General features: G+C 38.3%; 2 protein-coding genes and 1 non-coding gene across 7 annotated transcripts in view; 1 reads left to right on the forward strand and 2 right to left on the reverse strand.

The window, feature by feature from the left end:
* Positions 1-19,040, forward strand: part of IGF2BP3 (insulin like growth factor 2 mRNA binding protein 3) — a 155,185-nt gene that overhangs the window by 36,349 nt on the left and 99,796 nt on the right. For 4 of the 5 annotated variants that reach the window (XM_058724823.1, XM_058724821.1, XM_058724822.1 and 1 more), the window contains one exon: positions 12,902-12,950. The exons of the other annotated variant lie outside the window; for it this stretch is intronic. In XM_058724823.1, coding sequence (XP_058580806.1) covers positions 12,902-12,950 — 49 coding nt within the window. The remainder of the gene's footprint in view (positions 1-12,901; positions 12,951-19,040) is intronic. 5 annotated transcript variants of the gene reach the window in all.
* Positions 3,582-3,937, reverse strand: LOC131509278 (small nuclear ribonucleoprotein F-like). Its single transcript, XM_058724828.1, has one exon. It carries the CDS (start codon positions 3,889-3,891, stop codon positions 3,700-3,702), a length of 192 nt encoding a protein of 63 aa, XP_058580811.1. The 5' UTR covers positions 3,892-3,937; the 3' UTR covers positions 3,582-3,699.
* On the reverse strand, positions 9,646-9,749 carry LOC131511199 (U6 spliceosomal RNA). The gene has a single exon (XR_009261402.1). It is a non-coding gene; the product is annotated as a U6 spliceosomal RNA (small nuclear RNA).

Genomic DNA, 19,040 nt, shown 5'->3' on the forward strand with positions numbered 1-19,040 from the left:
TATTCAACTGCATGTGTTCCTATGGTTGGTTGAAATACTGGTGATGACTTTTTGGTTAAAGGCTCATTTTCAGATTAAGTTAGTTATGAAGACTACAGAAATCTTTGGTTATTCAGGAATCAAGGATCAAATCAATTTTCGAACACTATTCTGTCATATTGCTTTGCATGTATCTTAAAGAAGTGTAAGAATTTTGTATTCCTCTATCGATGGGACATTGTTTCCTATTGATGGGACATTGTCTCCTATGAGCAGTGTGTACTTGCAAGCATTAGTAATAGACATTCAGCCTTTCTTGGACCCCACCAAGTATATGGACCCCATCCATATACTTAGGGCTATGAGACTGTTGTACACAGATGAAGATGATGAGGTGTGCAACTTTATTTTTTTTATTACATTATTATTATTGGTATTAGTATTTTAGGGAAAGGGGGAGAGAGAATCTTAAGCAGGCTCAGCACGGAGCCAGGTGCGACTCTCGATCCCACAACCCTGGTATCATGACCTGAGCCGAAATCAAGAGTTGGACGCTTAGCTGACTGAGCCACCTTGTTTTGTTTTGTTTTTTATTTTATTTATTTTATTATATTTATTTTATTTTGAAGTTTGACAGGGAGAGAGAGAATGTGAGTGCACAAGCAGGGGAGGGGCAGAAAGGTGGGGGGGGGGAGAGAGAGAGAGAGAGAGAGAGAGAGAGAGAGAGAGAGAATCCCAAGCCACCTAGGCTCCCCAAGGTGTGCAGCTTTAAAACACAAATACACCTCTTTTATTTGAGGGGACTAAAACATGGATGTGTTCCCATGGGGATCTGGGAGCAAGGGGGTGACAGAAGAAACACTTGAGATTTTTACTTAGAATTTTTGTTGATGGTGCCTGGATGTCTCAGTTGGTTGAACATCTGACTCCTGATAACAGCTCAGTCATGATCTCGTAGTTGTGTGGTTGAACCATGTGTCAGTTCAGTGTGGGGCTTGCTTGGGTCTTCTCTTCTCTTCTCTTCTCTTCTCTTCTCTTCTCTTCTCTTCTCTTCTCTTCTCTTCTCTTCTCTCTCTCGTGCGCACTCTCTCCCCCTCACATTTGTGTGCATTCTCTCTCAAAATAATAAACTTCACAGAAAAAATAATTTTTGTTTATTCCTTGTTTGAGCAATGTTGAGTAAATTGCAAATTATGAGCCAGGCAATTTGCTAAGCACTTGAACATACAACAGTGAATAAGATGGAAATAATTTTGCCCTCCTGGAACTTGCCCCCTACTGATATCAGTAGATATTAGTGGTCCCCAGAGAATCTGATTCAGGAGGTCTTCATTGGGGCCCTGAAATCTTTAAGAAAGCCTTCCTGGGTCTAACGTAATTGATCCTTACACCGCACTTGGAATCATATCTTTACCTTTATAGTTGAGGGGACAACATACTTTGTCTTATTTTCCTTTCTTCCATTCAGTATTCAGTTCACTAGGATCTGGCATCCTCTTTAACTGTTGGAGCAAATATGTTTTTCTTTACAGTACTTGTGACCTTCTGTCAATTCCGTAAGTGAATTCAATTTTTGACAGATTATTATTTTTTTCTTTTTTTAAATAGGCTCCACGACCAGTATAAAGCCCTTTCACAGAAATTCTTTACCTGAGATGTACCTGATTTACCCCTAAATCTCCATGTTGCTCCCTCCTTCCTGTTTCTACGGACCATTTTTTAAGACTGTCCTAAAATGTCTGATTTCTTTTGCTAGACTGTAAAATGTTTGGGAAAGAGAAAACTGGTATTACAACACTAGTTAGAACTGTTGGAATCTATAACTGGTTTCTCTTGCTTCATTTTATGTTATACTACAGGTTGGAAATAAGGCTGATTCCCCTGTAACAATTAGTAAGGTTTATTTTGTAAAACAAAAACAAAATTTGAAAACTGCCCATGATTCTACCAGCCAGAGTGTGTAATGATCCCTTTTACCTGGATCTCTGGGTTCTGTGTAGTTTTCTCTATTTACAAGTTTAAGGTCTTTGAGCATGTTACAGCTTTATATAAGGAAATAACAACAACAAAAAAGAGAATACTTGAGTTAGAGGCTGTATCTCTAGTCAGAGGCTTTGATAAGAGATGGCCAAGTCAGTGATTAGTCAGGGTTATTTATGCCAGTTGCCCCTTTGCATCAGCAAGGTATATTAAACTTTTTAAAAATTGAGGTTGACCTTTTAAAGAGCTACTTAAAATTCTTAACTGTATAAAATAAAAAAGGAGATACTTGTATGTAAATATTGAATACTATTAATACAGGTAATTAGTAGTTTTGAATTTGGCTGAGTAAAATTGCTTTTTACATATAAATTGAATTGGTTGGGCACAACTGGAATGAAAATCTGAGCTAGTACAGAGTGCCTCCAAGTGGTGGATTTAAGAGGCTTAAAAATGGTCCAAATGTGGACGATGTATCCCACTTGTTTGAATAAGAAAACAAGGCAAAGAGAAACCTGTTAATATTAGACTTGGTTTTCTCTTCCTGCCTTCTGCTGGTATTAGCCCCTTAGATTGTGATGAGAGCCTGAGTCTCCTTATGAAGTGGGAATTTAGTGATTCCCTTGATTTGTATAAGTATTGATGGAAAGGGGTGTGATAGAGCCTTTTGGAAGAAATAAGATGAAGAAAATACACATTCAGTATCTGTAGGTAGTTTGGACAGAAGGTTGCAAGCCTTAATACATTTTTGTTTCTTGCATTAGGACTTACTGTGAAATGACTGGCTTCAGAACTGCCTGATGGCGTGTGTATACAGTTGTCCTGGGCAGTTGAGTTAGCCAAGTTTTCAGCATTGTTGCCTTCCTTTCTTGTTATTAATACGTAACCTTGTCCTTTTAATGTCAGTATTGAGTCTTGATGTGTAAATGATCATCATATGGTTTAAAGCTGTAGGGAAAAGTGAAAGTTTTGTGTAGGATTAACCTATACTTGACCTTTAGGGTTTAACAAAAATTATAGCCTGTAATTTTTCTGAAGTCATTTGATGTGGTTACATTATTGGTTGGATTATAAGTGAAATCAATAAAATGGAATATAGTGTAATTAAGGGGATAGGCTCTGGAGCTAGAATGCCCAGAGGTATATTCTGACCCTGCTACACATCAGCAGTGTGTGTTTGGACAAGTTAAACTTATGCTGTTGTTTCCTAATCGATAAAATGCTGTGAGGGTTGAACGTAGACACTGTCATAAGCAGTGTGTGCTGCTATAACAAAATACCACAGACTGCGGGGCTTAAACAATAGACATTTATTCATCACAGTTTTAGAGCCTGGGAAACCCTCAAGGTGCAGGCAGTTCTTTCTGTTCTTGATAAGGGCCTGCTTTTCCTGGCCTGTAGAGAGATACCTCCTTGCTGTGGCTCACATGGCCTGTCCTCAGCATGTGCTGGTGGAGAGACCCCTGGTCTTTCTTCTTGCAGAGATCGCAATCCTGGGTGCCCAGCTGGCTCAGTCAGAAGAGCATGTGACTCTTGATCTCGGGATTGTGAGTTTGACCTCGGGGTTGTGAGTGTGAGCCCTGCACTGGGGGAAGAGATTACTTAAAAAATAAGTTTTTTTTTTTTTTTGGAAAAAGTTTGTTGTCTAGAAATATACGTATAAAAAATTCCCCACAAAAGATGCTATTCTCTCATTTCCCCATCTTCTTCCTCTTCTTCAACACCCCTGATATAAAGGACTTAAAAAACTTCACCCAAATGTCCAGACAATACTCCATCTATGTGTTCTTCTGTGTTTGCAAGCTGCATGTTCATATAGCCATCTACAGATACCAAGGTAGCCTTTGTACTCCATTCCCCCTTAAGTTTCACCATTACCGGCCTTCCTGTTAATCCATTCAGGAAATGTTTGGGGTCGAGGGGCAAACTCATCGCTACTATAAGCAAATGCTGTGGGCCACTCGCCGCCAATCCAGCTGTTGTCTGTCCCTCATGACTGGAGTAGCTATGGTTGGGTGCGAATCACGGAGCTTCAATAAATAAATTCTTAAAAAAAAAAAAAAGATCATACTTGTATTATGGGGGCTCCACCCTCATGACCTCATCTACACCCTAGTACTTTTCAAAGGCCCCTTTCGTACGTAGTACCATTACAAGGGAGATTATGGCTGCAACATAGGAATTTTGGGAGGTGGGAGGTGCAGGAACAAAAGCATTCTGTCCATAACAGACATGAAGCGTTTTCTTGTTTAAATTCTTTTTTTAGTTTATTTATTTATTTTGAAAGAGCAGATGAGCAATTGGGGGGTGGGGGGAGCAGAGAGAGGGAGAAAGATAATCCCAAGCAGGCTCCCTGCTGTCAGCTTGGAGCCAAAGGTGGAGCTTGAACTCACAAACTGTCAGATGGTAATGTGAGCCGAAATCAAAAGTCATACACTTAACCGACTGAGCCATCAAGGCCCCTCTTGTTTACTTTCTTACCTGCTGTCAGACCTTACAGTGGAAGAAAAGATGCAAATATCAAAGACACTTGGCAACAACCTAGTAATCTAAAATTTGAATTGAAAGTAATCAGCATGAACACATGGTTTATTTCTCTTTCACACAAAGTGTATATGTATTTTCCAGCTGTGGCCTAGGAGCAATGACCAACCCAAGAATAATGAACACGCTAGTGACTAGATTGTGTCTCAGTGTATTATTTCTGATTAAAAAGGACTAGCACTTTATGTAGAAAAAGCTGATTGCAGATGGGGCTAGGAACTGTGCCGGCTGAACCTGGATTACAGTGTTGTAACAGAAAGCAGAGGAGTTCTCCTAGATTATTGGAGTCCTGTCACAAGATGCAGGAGTCAATATGAAGAAGCTTGCATTGACTGACTAAAGATGAGGTATTTGGAGTGTCAAAAGGAATTAATGCATTAGATTGATACACTCAAAACATCTATGACTGTGAATATATGATACTGAAAAGAAGTAAACATTTGGTCCTCTTTGGACAATGCCAGAACGCCAATTCCTTATTCTGAAAATACAATTGTGAAATAACAATGCCTTTGAACTGCTGAAAGAAGAGATGGAGATGAGGATTTTCATGAAGCTGATTTATTTTGGAACGAAAAGTGCTTTAATGAAAGGTGCTTTAATGAAATTGCTGAAACGAAATGGTACCTTAGAGAAATGTACAGAATGCCTTGCAGATGAAGAGAGGCATTTATGTCCTGGCTAGTACCCTTCCCTTGTAAACTGTGTATTGTCTTGAGGGTTTCATCTCCTTTGCTTCTAAGCTGCTCTTCTACTCTTCTGAGGCGTTGGAGAAAGCCCTGAAGTAAAACAGAGATGCCTGAGTGTGTGCTTAGGGGTGGAAGGAGGCAGAGCAAACCTCACTGTACCTAGGTCTGTCTGCCACAGCTGTGGATGAAATCAGACCCGAGTGAGGGGTTGTGATAAGGGGCACAAAACCATCCGCTGCAGAAGGGATAGAATCAATTATTTATCCTGTCTTCACTGTACCTACTGTGCTTCAGTTACAAATATTTGACAAGAGAAAGTGTTTGTTTTTAAATAACGCTAGGTTTTGTTTTTTGTTTTTTTTTTTTAATGTTGTTACTTATTTGGGGGAGAGGGGGAGAGAAAGAAAGAGGATTGGAAATGGGCTCTGTGCTGACACCAGAGGACCCGATGTGGGGCTTAAACTCATGAATTGTGAGATTGTAACCTGATAACCTGAGCTGAAGTCAGATGTTTAAGTGACTGAGCCACGCAGGCACCCTAAGAGAAAGTTTTTGTTTTGTTTTTAATACTGATGGATCGGTTCATTTATTCATTCATTCATTTTATTTTTGAGAGAGGGCACAAGGTAATCCCTGGAGGGGCAGAGGGAGAGAGAGAGAGAGAGCACGCATGAGCGAAATGGGGTTTGAGTTCTACCTGAAGTGGGAGCTCACCCAGTGGGCTCAAACTCATGAACCATGAGATCATGACCTGAGTGAAGTCATGCTTAACACCTGAACCACTCAGGCACCTGAGAAAGTTGTTCTTTTTTTTTAAAAAAAAAATTTTTTTTAACGTTTATTTATTTTTGAGACAGAGAGAGACAGAGCATGAACGGGGGAGGGTCAGAGAGAGGGAGACACAGAATCTGAAACAGGCTCCAGGCTCTGAGCTGTCAGCACAGAGCCCGACGCGGGGCTCGAACTCACGGACTGCGAGATCTGACCTGAGCCGAAGTCGGCCGCCCAACCGACTGAGCCACCCAGGCGCCCCGAGAAAGTTGTTCTTAATAGAAGAACTCAAGCTAAAAAAAAAAAAAAATACAGAAGGCATGATAAAATGAGAAAGTTAGTTTCAACCTTGAATGAAATAATGGACTTAGGTAGTGATCATTCATGATTGCAGCATCACAGAAAGACAGCTAGAGATAACACATCTCCTTGCAGAAGTATAAAACACTGCTTGTGATAAATTATTGTATCTCCCTGAACAAACAACAAGAAAAAACAAATTGAATCTTCAGATCTAATTACTACATTTACAGGGGACAGAGGAGAATACTAAACAGCACCATGGGGGTGTAATTAGCAAAATCCACGCAGTGAAGAATCTATAGGACAAATGACAGGATTTGGGTTTTTCTCCCCCAAATAAGTTGCAAGGGGGAGAAAAAAAAGGAAACATGGGTTATGAGACTAGAATCATAATCAGCCAAATGGGGTGTATAGTTCTTTTGGGATACTGATTGAACAAATGTAATTTTTTTAAATTGTAGAACTGTGACTAGATATTTAATATTAAATTTTTGTTCATTGTTAAGGATTGATAATAGTATTTTGCCTACTTAATCATTTTAAAAGAGAGATGAATATTCATAAATAAAAGGCATAAGAATGACAAATTTGGTGCAATGAGTACATTCCAGGAGGCAGGCATTTGGAGTGGGAGAGAAGCATGGGTAGCTTCAATTGTCTTGTTCTAATTATTTGGGTGGTTGTGTTCCTAGACGTTTTATGCTTTATAATATAAAAATATTACATATCATTGTATATGAAATTCAACATACCAAACAATTACTGAAAATGACACAAAAGGGATACAGTAGATAAAATTCAGAATGAGTAATCATGCAGGATTTATGACCTGTCAAATAAATGGCAAAAAGAACTCTGCACATATGTACATCTGGTTGGGATCTTTTCTTTCCTTCCCCTCCCTTCCCCTCCCCTCCCCTCCCTTCCCCTCCCCTCCCCTCCCCTCCCCTCCCCTCCCCTCCCCTCCCCTCCCCTCCCCTCCCCTCCCAAGCTCCACACCCAATGTGGGGCTTGAACTCAGAACCCTAGGTTCGTGAATCACATGCTCTACCAACTAATCTAGCCATGCACCCCTTAACTATCATCAGAATCCTGATACGAATAAGCCAGCTGTACAAAGATATTTATTAAACAACTGGAAATAGAGTGGATATATGATATCAAGGAATTTTTGTTAAACACTTTGAGGAGCAGTGATGGCTTTATAGTTTTTTTTTTTTTTAAGTTTTAAATGTTTTATTTTTAAGCAATCTCTATACTCATACTTAAAACCCCAAAATGAAGAGTTGCATGCTCTACCGACTTAGCCACCCAGCCATCCTTAAAGATTTTACTTTTAAGTAATTTCTACACTCCATATGGGGCTTGAACTTAAAATCCCAAGATCAAGAGTTGTGTGCTCTACAGACTGAGTCAGCCAGTCAGCCAGTTTTATAGTTATTTAAATTTTTTTAAATGTTTTATTTATTTTGAAAGCATGCACATGCTTTCATGAGAGAGGCAGAGGGAAAAAGAGGGAGAAACAGAATCTGAAGCTGACTCCAGGCTCTGAGCTGTCAGCACAGAGCCATATGCGGGGCTTGAACTCACAAACGGTGAGATCATGACCTGAGCTGAAGTCAAAAGCTTAATGGACTGAGTCATCACGACACCTCTATGGTTATTTTTTTTTTTCAACCTTTTTTTTTTTTTTTAATTTATTTTTGGGACAGAGAGAGACAGAGCATGAACGGGGGAGGGGCAGAGAGAGAGGGAGACACAGAATCGGAAACAGTCTCCAGGCTCCGAGCCATCAGCCCAGAGCCTGACGCGGGGCCCGAACTCACGGACCGCGAGATCGTGACCTGGCTGAAGTCGGACGCTTAAACAACTGCGCCACCCAGGCGCCCCTGTATGGTTATTTTTAAACAAAAGTCCTTTTATAGCTGTTTACTGATGAACTTCTGCATGACAGGCCATGTAAGTGGAACTTGGCTGGTACTGGTTTGAGTTATAGATAAACAAGATAAGGTGATTGTACTTAATAAATGAACCTGGTATGGCGTATGGAAGTTGATATTTTTCTAGTTTTATGTAATTTTGAAAATTGTTACAAAATCAGTTTAAATCAGTTGCATTGATTACTAAAGATCTTGAAGATGCTCTTTGGAATCTATGGGAGCTTCTCTGTTGCTCCTTTATTCTGTAATTAAACTTGCTTCTAATAGTATTTTTTCCTAGTAAAGAGTATTGAATTGTCATTATAACTAATATTTCAAGCACAGTAAGCATTTTTGAAAATTTTTATCTGTTAGCTGAGAACTTAAACTTTACCTCATTTTTCCTTGTGGGGGGAAACCTTTAAATTCTATATGATAAAATAAATTCTGTTAAGGCTTTTTTTTTTTTTTTTAAAACAATAGTTGATTAAATGTTCCGGTTTTTCTCTCTCCTTATGAGGTGTAAGAAAATCATTGGAAATGCTAGTAGTTTCTGGTTAGCAGGGCTGTGAATTCTTGTGTTTTTCTTCCCCTTTGTAGATGATAATAAATTCTATAATCTATATTTATATAGATTTAAGTATCAGTTGATTGTTTAACTATCAGTTGATTGCTTCTCAGGTGCCAAGCACTGTTCCAGTTTCTGAGAATGAGACACTCTAATTGGTCTCTGTCCTCAAAGTGTGTGTTTCCTATTGTTTTTCAGGTGTATGTCAGGTGGAGGTAGAATACAAACTTAATTTGCTTCCTGATAGTTAAACTGAACTTTAATGATTAGGTAATCATACAGTAGATATGTATCAATATCTATTTTCTTGACTCTTAACTATTTAGGATCAAACCTAAATATAACCTAATGTTAAAAGCTGGGATGGGAGATGAGTGAAGCAAGTGATTGTATTTTTTTTTCTTTTTTTTTCTTTTTTAAATGGATGAACTTGACAGGGCCCCTGGGTGGCTCAGTCGGTTAAGCATCTGACTTCAGCTCAGGTCGGGATCTCTTGGTTTGTGAGTTTGAGCCCTGCTTCGGGCTCTGCACTGACAGAATGCTTCACATTCTGTGTCGTCCTCTCTCTCTGCCCCTTGGCTGCTCACATTCTGTGTCTCTCACTCTCAAAAATAAACATTAAAAAAAACAAAAAATGAATGAACTTGATTTACTTGTAGTATTTTTTCATAAAATCTAAACTTGTTTTATTTATTTGTTGGTTTAAAGTGATCTCTACATACAATGTGGGGCTCAGAGTCATGACTGATATAAAGAGTTGCATGCCCTACTAAACTCAGCTAGCCAGGTACCCTCTGGATTTACTTGTATTAATAGGGGGGAAAACCTAATACTGGGGGGGGGGGAGAAAAGAAAAATCACTTGGAAAACATATATAGCAAATTTATATATAAAAAATGTGGACTGCTTCATGAATTTGCATGTCATCCTTATGCAGGGGACATGCTAATTGCTCTATTGTTTCAGTTTTAGTGTATGTGCTGCCAAAGGGAGCATGGATCACACAAGTGATGGGGCTTTGTGTACAGCCGACCTGATAAGTACAGTGGGGTGGGATGGATTTTCTCAAGTACTTCCCAGGTCAGAAGTTTGTTTTTTTGTGCTGGATGGTGAGAACTCATACCTTTGCTGGGACGCTTGTAATCTTGAGCCTTTTGACTCTTAAACTGGTAAGAAGGGAGCATGGGGTTAGGAGCAGAGGAGAAACTGCAGAGTTTTAAATAAGTTACTGACTGATAAGTGGGAAAGAACAACTCTAGATGTGAGAACAGTAACTATATGAAAATAATCCTGATGTTTGTCTAAAATGAAACTTGAGAGAATCCGATAATGGAAACCAGACAGCCGTTTAGGAAAAAGAATTATTTTGGAGTAACTACCAATAAGTAAATGGATGTTGGATATACATTTTGAAGAATGCGTTGAGAAAACATGGCTAACGGATTACTTCTAATATACGAAAGATGGTATTCTATTCACAGAATTTCTTGGGAGCCCTGTGAGGTAGATACTTGTTTTTGTGATAAGAATAATTACCTGCTAGTTGACCTAAACTCTGTATGTACACTCACAGGTGTACTTGTGGAGAAAATTTTCGGTAATACGTATACCCACAAAAGAGTCCAATGGGGATGAATACTTAGTTACTTAAAACTGTGCTGCTAATTCTCACTGTCAGGTGCTTGAATAAAACAGTACTTGCATATGTGTAGTTGGATGTATGTAGTAAATCTTAACTTCCTTGGTTACTCAGGATAAATAATTACATAATGTTGAGTAATATTTCTGCTGCCTACAGCAATATATAGCAATTGTGTAATCTGTGTATTACACATCTTAGTAGAGTATATTCTTAAAGGCTTTTATGGGAAATATAAAATTTATATATACAGAAGCAGAGCGAGCGCATGTGTCTTGCAGCTTTAACAATTAATAGCACATGAGTTACTATGAAAGAAATCCTAGGCTTAGCATTTCATGTGTAAATTCTGAGACTAAGATGGTAGTTGAAATTTTTTTCTCTTAAATTGACCTGCTGTCTTACCATCTCTATGGTGTATTGTCCCGGATGATTGTGCTTTGCTTTACGGTCCCATAAAAATAATTTAAAACTGCTTTTTCTTCCTCCTTAGTTTACAAACAGGATGTACCTGAGTTGGGTTAACTTACATGCTGTTTATAGTTCCCTAAGGGATAGGTGGTATCTGGTGTTTGTTCTCGTGCTTTGAGGGGAATGAAAGAGACAAAGGACTAGGTTATGAATCTGATCTTGTGGTTTGCTGTGGTACCTCAAAATAAGTGGGTTATTTGACCAGGAAGGAAACTTCTAATTTTAGAAGTTAAGTAATTTAATTATTTCACTTGATATGTTAAGCCCAGTTGCTAATCTTTTTCTTTTCTTTTTTTTTTTTTTTTTTAATACCTAGTTGACTATAAATTCCTTTCCCTTCTAAGGAGGTGATTTTGTGTGTGGCACCTATGGTACAATCTCACATAATTGGTATCTCTTCCTCCCTTCCTCCCTCTGACAGCATTTAAAAAAGGGTAGAAGAAGAGAGGATATATATACATTACAGTAAATATTGTATATAATCAATATTATGTGACCTACATATTTACATATGTGGGCATGTGAACTGAGGTCTTTTTTTTTTTGGTATTGAGATAAGAAAATTTAATGAATCAGAGTGGTTAATAATAATTACACATGCAATGAGTTAAGCAGTATCCAAATGATTTACATACATAAAATACCAAAGAGTTTAATGGACAACACAAAGATTCATAAATGTAAGATGCTGAGACATTTACAATTGTGTTAGGTGTCAGTAAAACCATGTAGTAATAAAGTATTTTGTATATATAACAAGTGAATATAAAGAATGCTAAATAACTCTAATAACAAGTTTGAGTGGGTAAGGAGACAAATTGACAGCATTTTTGATGAATAAAGACATGATGCACATTTCCAAATGGCAGCCAAAATAACCTCACTTGGGAAGGTTTTAGGCCTAACAAAGTCCATAAACTTGATGAAGGCAGAAATCTTAAATATATTTTTGAGTATTATGCAATGACAATAGAAACCATCAATTTAAGTGTAATCAAAAAGTAATATCTAGCTAAATGCATATTTCATTTAAGATCTTTTATATAACTACTAGCTAGAGAATTCAAACATGACTTTTTCCTTAAGTTCTTATTTTAATTTGAGTTAGTTAACATACAGTGGTAAGGTCAGGATTTTAATGTTTTTTTTGTACCATGGAGTCCTTTGGTAGCCTGAAAGTTAGGGATATCTTAGGATGTTTTTCAAGGCATAAAATACATAGGATGATAGGAAGTTAATTATTTTGAAATACATTTAGTAAAATGTTAAAACTCATAGTTACAATATGTACTTAACATAGTAAGTTCTAGCAACATATCTAAGTTTAACAGTAATGGGTGTAAATGATAAAGGTCTGCAACAAGTTATAGTGATACAAAAATATCTGATGTTAATGTCAAAATTACAAGTAGTGTGATTCTACTAAACTTACATGCCAACATTCATAATTAAAGGAGTGCTAAGTTTCATGTAGAGGATAGTGAAAAAATAAATCAGTGGTTTTTACTCCCCCTCCACCCATCCAGATTTCCCAAATCTGTCTATGGTCCCCTTGGCTGTGATCTCAGATTAAGAACATTTGTAGTACGGCCCCATAAATTAAAAATTTTTTTAATGTTTATTTATTCTTGAGAGAGAGCGAGTGAGCACAAGCAGGGGAGGGGCAGAGAGAAAGGGAGACAGAATCTGAAGCAGGCTCCAGGCTCCCGAGCTGTCAGCACAGAGCATAATGCCGGGCTTGAACTCCCCAACTGTGAGATCATGACCTGAGTTGAAGTTGGAAACCAACTGAGCCACCCAGGCGCCCCAGTGTGGCTTTTAAAATAAGCTGTAATAATCCAATGCTGCTGGATCTCCAAATGGTCTCAGTATGCATCCTGTGATTAACTTTGTCTCCTTTTTCCTTCTTTGGTTGTGTTTTCTTACTGTGTATTGCCTTGTAGTTAATGTAAATATTTTAAAGCATCCATGGTGGCTATTAATGTCTTTGGCTTTCATACTCTTTTTTCTTTTATAAAACATTTTAATTCTTCTGCAGGATCCGGAAACTTCAGATAAGGAATATTCCGCCTCACTTACAGTGGGAGGTAAGAATTTCTATATTTAAAGTTAAGATTTCTGTATTTAACTTATTGTTTTTAGTTTTTCGAAGGGTTTTTCTCGTTCCCTCAACTCTGGGTTGTGCTAAAACACAAAATTCTTCTCTCTTGTGTATGTCTTGCTGTGGGCTTTTCTCTGCAGGAGCATAGTGTCTCTTAAAAATCTGCTCATTAAAATAAAAAAAAATCTGCTCTTTGATATACTTTAATGGGGTAGTTTTCCTCATTCAGTCCCATCCTAACAGAATCTTGTTTGGGATCTTTCTGATGAGTTCGCCAGTTATATTTAAATATGAACTTCCCTCCTTGGCACATTTTTTAAAGACACCTACCTGCTATTTATACTTTATTTTAAAATGTGAGCTCAGCTTTCTTTTGCTCAGATGGTGGCACTGTAGTAACTGTATAAACAAACCATTTAGCACAGTTGAATAGCCAGTGTCCATAATTGCCAAAGGATAATAATGACATCATGGTTAGAATTTGAGGTATCAGTGGTTGAAGAAATAAAATGTCTTTTGACTCTTGCTGATGATGGAACCTGAAAGTTCTTAAAATTTATTTGGGAGAGATGGTGCAAGGAAAACTCCTCAGTTTGCATGTATTTTTAATATAAAAACCAAGAGTAACTAGCTTTGTGTGTTTCATATTAGTTTTCTGAAATGACATTTGGTGAGTCAGTCACTAAACCAGAACCTTCACCAAAATGCAAAGGATGGTTGAAAGGTTTCTTTTATGGTCAATTAAGGTGTGTTGGTCTGAGGTATGATTCGTCCAATGTCCCAGTTGGTAACAAATCATTTATGCTCTTGATATTTTACACAGCATTTACTTTCAGAACAATATAATTGGGTTTAAACTTTGCTGGAAGAGGTGGTTCTTTGATATATACTGAATATTTTCCAAGTTATATAATGTATAGAAAGTGTATTTTTGTAGATGGAAACAGTGACTTTTAAGATTAAACCTAATGGATTTTCCTGTTTTAGATTAACATTGGTTTAGGAACTTGAGTAGCTTGGAGCATGGGTACCCAAATCAAGTGTCATGGTAATCAAGATTACCGATTGGATCCCCTTATTTTAACATGGGCCATGTTAAATATGAGTTTCTGTTTGAGAACTAAATCTGGTGTAGCTTTCAATGAAATCGTCAAAATGGTAGTCGTCAATTTTAAGTGAGTGAATATTGGCGTACTAGCATATCAGCTGTAGGCAAGTGGCAGTTCATTCATAACATCTCTTCAAATTTAGATTACAGTGACTTCTGAAGCATTTACTTTATTGTATTTTTGGTGGCTTCTCAAGCTTTTAGTTTACTGTATTATTTCTCATTCTGGATAAAATTTAATTTATGAGAATGAATCTTTATTTGCCATGTACAACTTTTTCTTTTATATTTCATTTTATCCTCCCACTAATCTTTTGAGGTAAGGTGAAATTGGAGATGTTAACTCCATTTTCAGATGGACAAATATGGGCACAGGATTCAAAGAATTAAGTAGGAATGAATACTAAATTGTAAGCTTGGAACTAGACTTTGAAACTCTTGACCTTTGACCTCTTACATTTTTTAAAAATGTTTGAAATACTGATAAAACCAATTTGGTGAGGAATAGAATGAGTTATTGTGATGTTTCCTTTCCTTGAAGACTTGAATGAACACCATCTGTTACTTCCTTTTTGACATGAGTCACTTTTTATAACGTTTTATTTGTACATACGGAGTATGGTGTCTGTCTTGTGCCAAAGCCTTATCGTAGGCAGTGATAATTTTGGATTTAAAAGTCCAGATTGCCTTTATAATGGAGGGGTTAAACTTTGAATCCACTCATTAATCTTAGTTTCACTGATAATGGAATGGCCAGATGTTGCGTACTTCCTGATTTGATGAAATAGCAAATACACAGAAACACGGGTGAAATATTCTTGTCTAAAAAATAGAGATTTGACTGTATTCAATTTCAGTCTAACTTTGAATTACCAAAACTAGAGAGGATAGAAGCACAACTTTAAATGATGCCACGAAGAAACAACTAGTCAAGCCCAGAATGTGAGACATTCCACAGGACAAAAGATACTGTTCTACTAGTCAAACAATGGCATGTTAAAACGGAAGGCAACTGGTAAGGAATAAGTCTTAAAAGGATAACAAAAAAGCAAGTGTATATTTAGAATAAGTGATTGGTGAATCATGTAAATAGTCCCTTCAAGCAGTGTGAAGTATTTAGAAAAGCCTTAGTTTTTTTTGTAGGTGGCCTTTGGGGTCAGACTTGGAATTGTATCCTAGCTTCACTACTTTATAGTTGTGTGATCTCTGAGCAGGTTTTTCTGAGCCTCATTTTCCTAATTTCTAACATCAGGATGAGGATAGTAGCCACCTCATTGGGTTGCTGTAAACCTTTATGGGTTGATGTACGCTAAAGCCCTTAAAAAGTGCTTGATATGTATAAATGCACGCTACGTTTTAGCTAGGAAATGAACAACAAATTCACCTCCTCTTAACCTTGAGTTCTGGTGCTTATCTCGGTCAGGTCCAGGCTGGAGCCAGCAAACGCTAGGTATTTCATCAGGGGAAATTTAATGTAAAGAATTACACAGGTGCTGGAAGACTGCAAGGGAAAAAAGAGGATCCAGAGGCAGTGGCTGCAGGGAGTAGTTACCATCCTGAAGGCTGAGGTGTCGAAGCAAGAAGCTGAGATGATTAGATCTTTGTAACTTGGAAAGAGAGCCCTGAGTAGTTGAGACTCTGAACAAGGGTTGTAGCTGCTCCCTGGCATAGGGGAGAAAGAAGGGAGGTGATAAAGCTGGTTTTAGGAGTGCCCATGGCATTTAGAGACTGAAACCCACTGCTGATACGAACTGCTGACAAATGGGGGAAGAGCCTGTTTTACCTCCTCCATTGTCTTCCAGTCTGTGAAGCTAACGGAACCATAGACAAAGGAGTGCTTTTATTTTTATTTGTTTTTAATTTTTTTAATGTTTGTTTATTTTTGAGAGAGAGTGAGTGTGTGTGTGTGTGTGTGCGCGCGCGTGCGGGAGAGGAGCAGAGAGAGAGGGAGACACAGAATCCAAAGCAGACTCCAGGCTCTGAGCTGTCAGCACAAAGCCTGACACAGGGCTCGAACCCACAAGCGAAGATCATGACCTGAGCCGAAGTTGGACGCTCAACCAACTGAGCCACCCGGGTGCCCAAAAGGAGTGCTTTTATAGAGTGCAGAGTCCTAAGCTCAGCATTGAAAAGTTGAAAGGTGGACCTGGAACCAAGAGCTTAATATCCAGCCAGAGTTCTAACCCACAAGTGAAATTCCTCCCCTGTTCTGCCAGTCCTGTTGTAAGCCATTTTCTGTGAGGTCACTGCAGAGGTGACAGAATCTGGGACCTTGGCAGAAACACTGGATGTGATGCTCTGTGGCATTTTATTAAATCCGTTGCTGGATCGTTAATTATTTTATTCCATTATGACTTTTTTTTATATTTGTGTTCGTGTATTGTTTATTTTTTCTTTATATTGCCATATACTGAATAATCAGAAGGGGATTCCTTTCAAGTTCTCTGTGTAGTGCATCTTGCATCCTGGGTATGCCAGGCAGAGGTTAAATGGTTTCTAACTATGTAGTTATGGTTAATGATAAAGCACTTAGGGGCCCTGGATTGGCCAACTGTTTGACTGCTTAAGTGTTTTTGACAGATAAAAATATGAGGAAACTAACTTTGTGAAGGACCTACTGCTGGAGAATTAGGTAGTTTTGTTTTCCCCCCAGTATGTGGAATGTAGCAGTAGAAGGGAAATAGAAGAAAATTTTGTTTCTCCACCTCCCATCCCCTTGCTTGAGATACTTGGAAGATTTTTGGTGTGACCAAAATGCTAGAAGGGCCACATCTACAAAGAGTCCTGATGGCCTACAGACCTGGGTCCTCAGATGCCCAGAGGGACGTGGACATGAGTGCTAAGGATTTGAGGGGATGCTCTTGGACAAACAGCATGGAGGTGTGGGATTGTTAGAGTCCCAGCAGAACCCCGGACTTTAAAAGCCTTTGAGAACACTCGGTTTCTTCTTACTCAATGTCTCAGATGGGCCCCATTTCCTAAATTTAAAGAATGTCTTTCTGCATTAAAAAAAAAAAAAAAATTGCCAAAGCCTCAGGAAAGGACTTTTCAAGGAGAATTTTTTTCCAATTTCATTGTCTTACTACTGTCCAATCTAAATAATCAAAATTCCTAATAAGTACTCACAGAACTCCAAAAAGGAGTACCTTCTCTGAAAGAAATGTAAGACTCAATAATTATGTAAATGAAATGTTTTAAAGGTTGAGTTAGGTTCTCATTTTGGGGTTGGGCAGTAATAGTAGAATGATGTTCCCAGAGTTACTGGTTTACTGTCTGGGAAAACAGTCTGAGCTACAGTTAGTTGTCTTCATCTGAGGTGTTGTACATGACGATACCCTGACATTGGCCATGACTGAAGACACTGTATTTTCTAAGGCAAAGATTTGAATATGTATGTGGTCTGACAAATACTTAGCAGGATTGCATACTTTGAAATCACAGTCTTGGTAGAAAATCCAGAATGTATGCTGGCTTTTACCTCAGGGATTGGATATCCAGTTTTTCCTGGACTTAACTGAGCTGGGAAGATGAGTATCTTGAGAAGAAACTAAAGAGATTTCCACAGTGTAAGGTCTGTTTTTGCCATGTGTGTAGTCTGGTGTGATTGAATAAAGGAAGCAGAAGCTGTCTCGCAGGCTAAACATAGGGGATTAAAGGGAGTTTCTTTATAACTAAAAGCATCCTGCATTTGCATCCAGTCTTCCGACATTTATGAGTTGATCTCAGGTTCTTGACATGGAAAACAAGTAACTATTATACTAAAAATGAAAAACCAAAGGTGTAAGTTGGAATATGCAGCATAAAATACTGTTTGGTTTTCTTCTCCGAGCAGAGTTCTTAATTTTATCTTTCAGAGGTCTTTGTGGTGCTTCATATGAGCTTGCAGCAATTTTTTGGAAGTGAGTGTATCTTGTAAGAAATCTTAGGAGGCTCTGCTTTTGTAGGGCCACAGCACTGCCTTAACAGAACACTCTAGTGTTTGGCTAGTTTGTTTTGAGCCTCATTCCTAGTGACCAGCTTTGGAAAGTTGACTTCTAGGGTAATAGGGAATGTTAGAACTTTATAGGCTTCCTTCATGATGAAAAGAAGTTTATTCCTTTGTAGTTGGGTGGTGGGGAGTGTTGGGTTAATAGTAAGATATAGTAGGAGGATGTAGCAGAACTTCGAATAAATTACATTCATGTTAGTAGTGTCTATTGTGTGGTAGAAGGGCTAAAGCTTTAGAGAGATGCCTGCATTTCAGACCACAATGAAAGACCTACTCTACTATAAACAAGGTAGAAACCTCAGAAAATGGACCTTTTGTGAGCTGAGGCAAGTACTGCAGAATGGAGAAATTCACATTGCACTTAGAAGAATGCTTAATGGAGGCAAGTTGTAGAGTCAGAAATTTCCATAAGATTAGCTTCCATTAGCTTTGTAAAGCTAGTAACATCTCAGTGAAGTCTGTTACTTTCTTTCCGTATGGACTCTGAATGTAGTAAGAAAGAATGATTACAGTAGGACACCTTGGCTGTTCTACTAGGAAGTAGAAATAGCAATATTGTTAAGCTAGGCTCTAGCAAAAGGGAAACCAAAGGAGTCTTCATTGAGAAAGAAAAAAAGAAGTAAGCAAGAAAGTAGTGATGCCATGTTATCTAGTCTGGGAGGAAGACAACAAAGCTGTAGCATAGTTACCTAAAATTGTTCAGAAAGAGCCCTTATAGTAAGCCTTGGATGAATGTGTCCTGAGAATTGGAAGACTGTCTTGGAGATGGAGGGAGGTGGGATGACTTCCAAGTAAAGAGATTTAGGCCAAGGCCCTGGATGGAGTCAGTCAGGCGAAGTCCCTGGTGGATGTGTTTAGCAGAAGGAATTGTGATTCATCTTCATATGTCCAAGTGCTGATGTGTGTTTGGTGCTCTGGTCAGATGGTGTTTGGTCCATGGTGAATACGTGAATTAATGATGAGCAGAAATTGGATGAGAC

Source organism: Neofelis nebulosa, chromosome 4 (assembly GCF_028018385.1).
Source record: "Neofelis nebulosa isolate mNeoNeb1 chromosome 4, mNeoNeb1.pri, whole genome shotgun sequence".
NCBI classification, from domain to species: Eukaryota; Metazoa; Chordata; class Mammalia; order Carnivora; family Felidae; genus Neofelis; species Neofelis nebulosa.

Bases quoted from the DNA above. Each gene is read 5' to 3' on its own strand.
- LOC131509278 (XM_058724828.1), bottom strand. From the start codon at position 3,891: ATGAGTTTGCCCCTCGACCCCAAACATTTCCTGAATGGATTAACAGGA.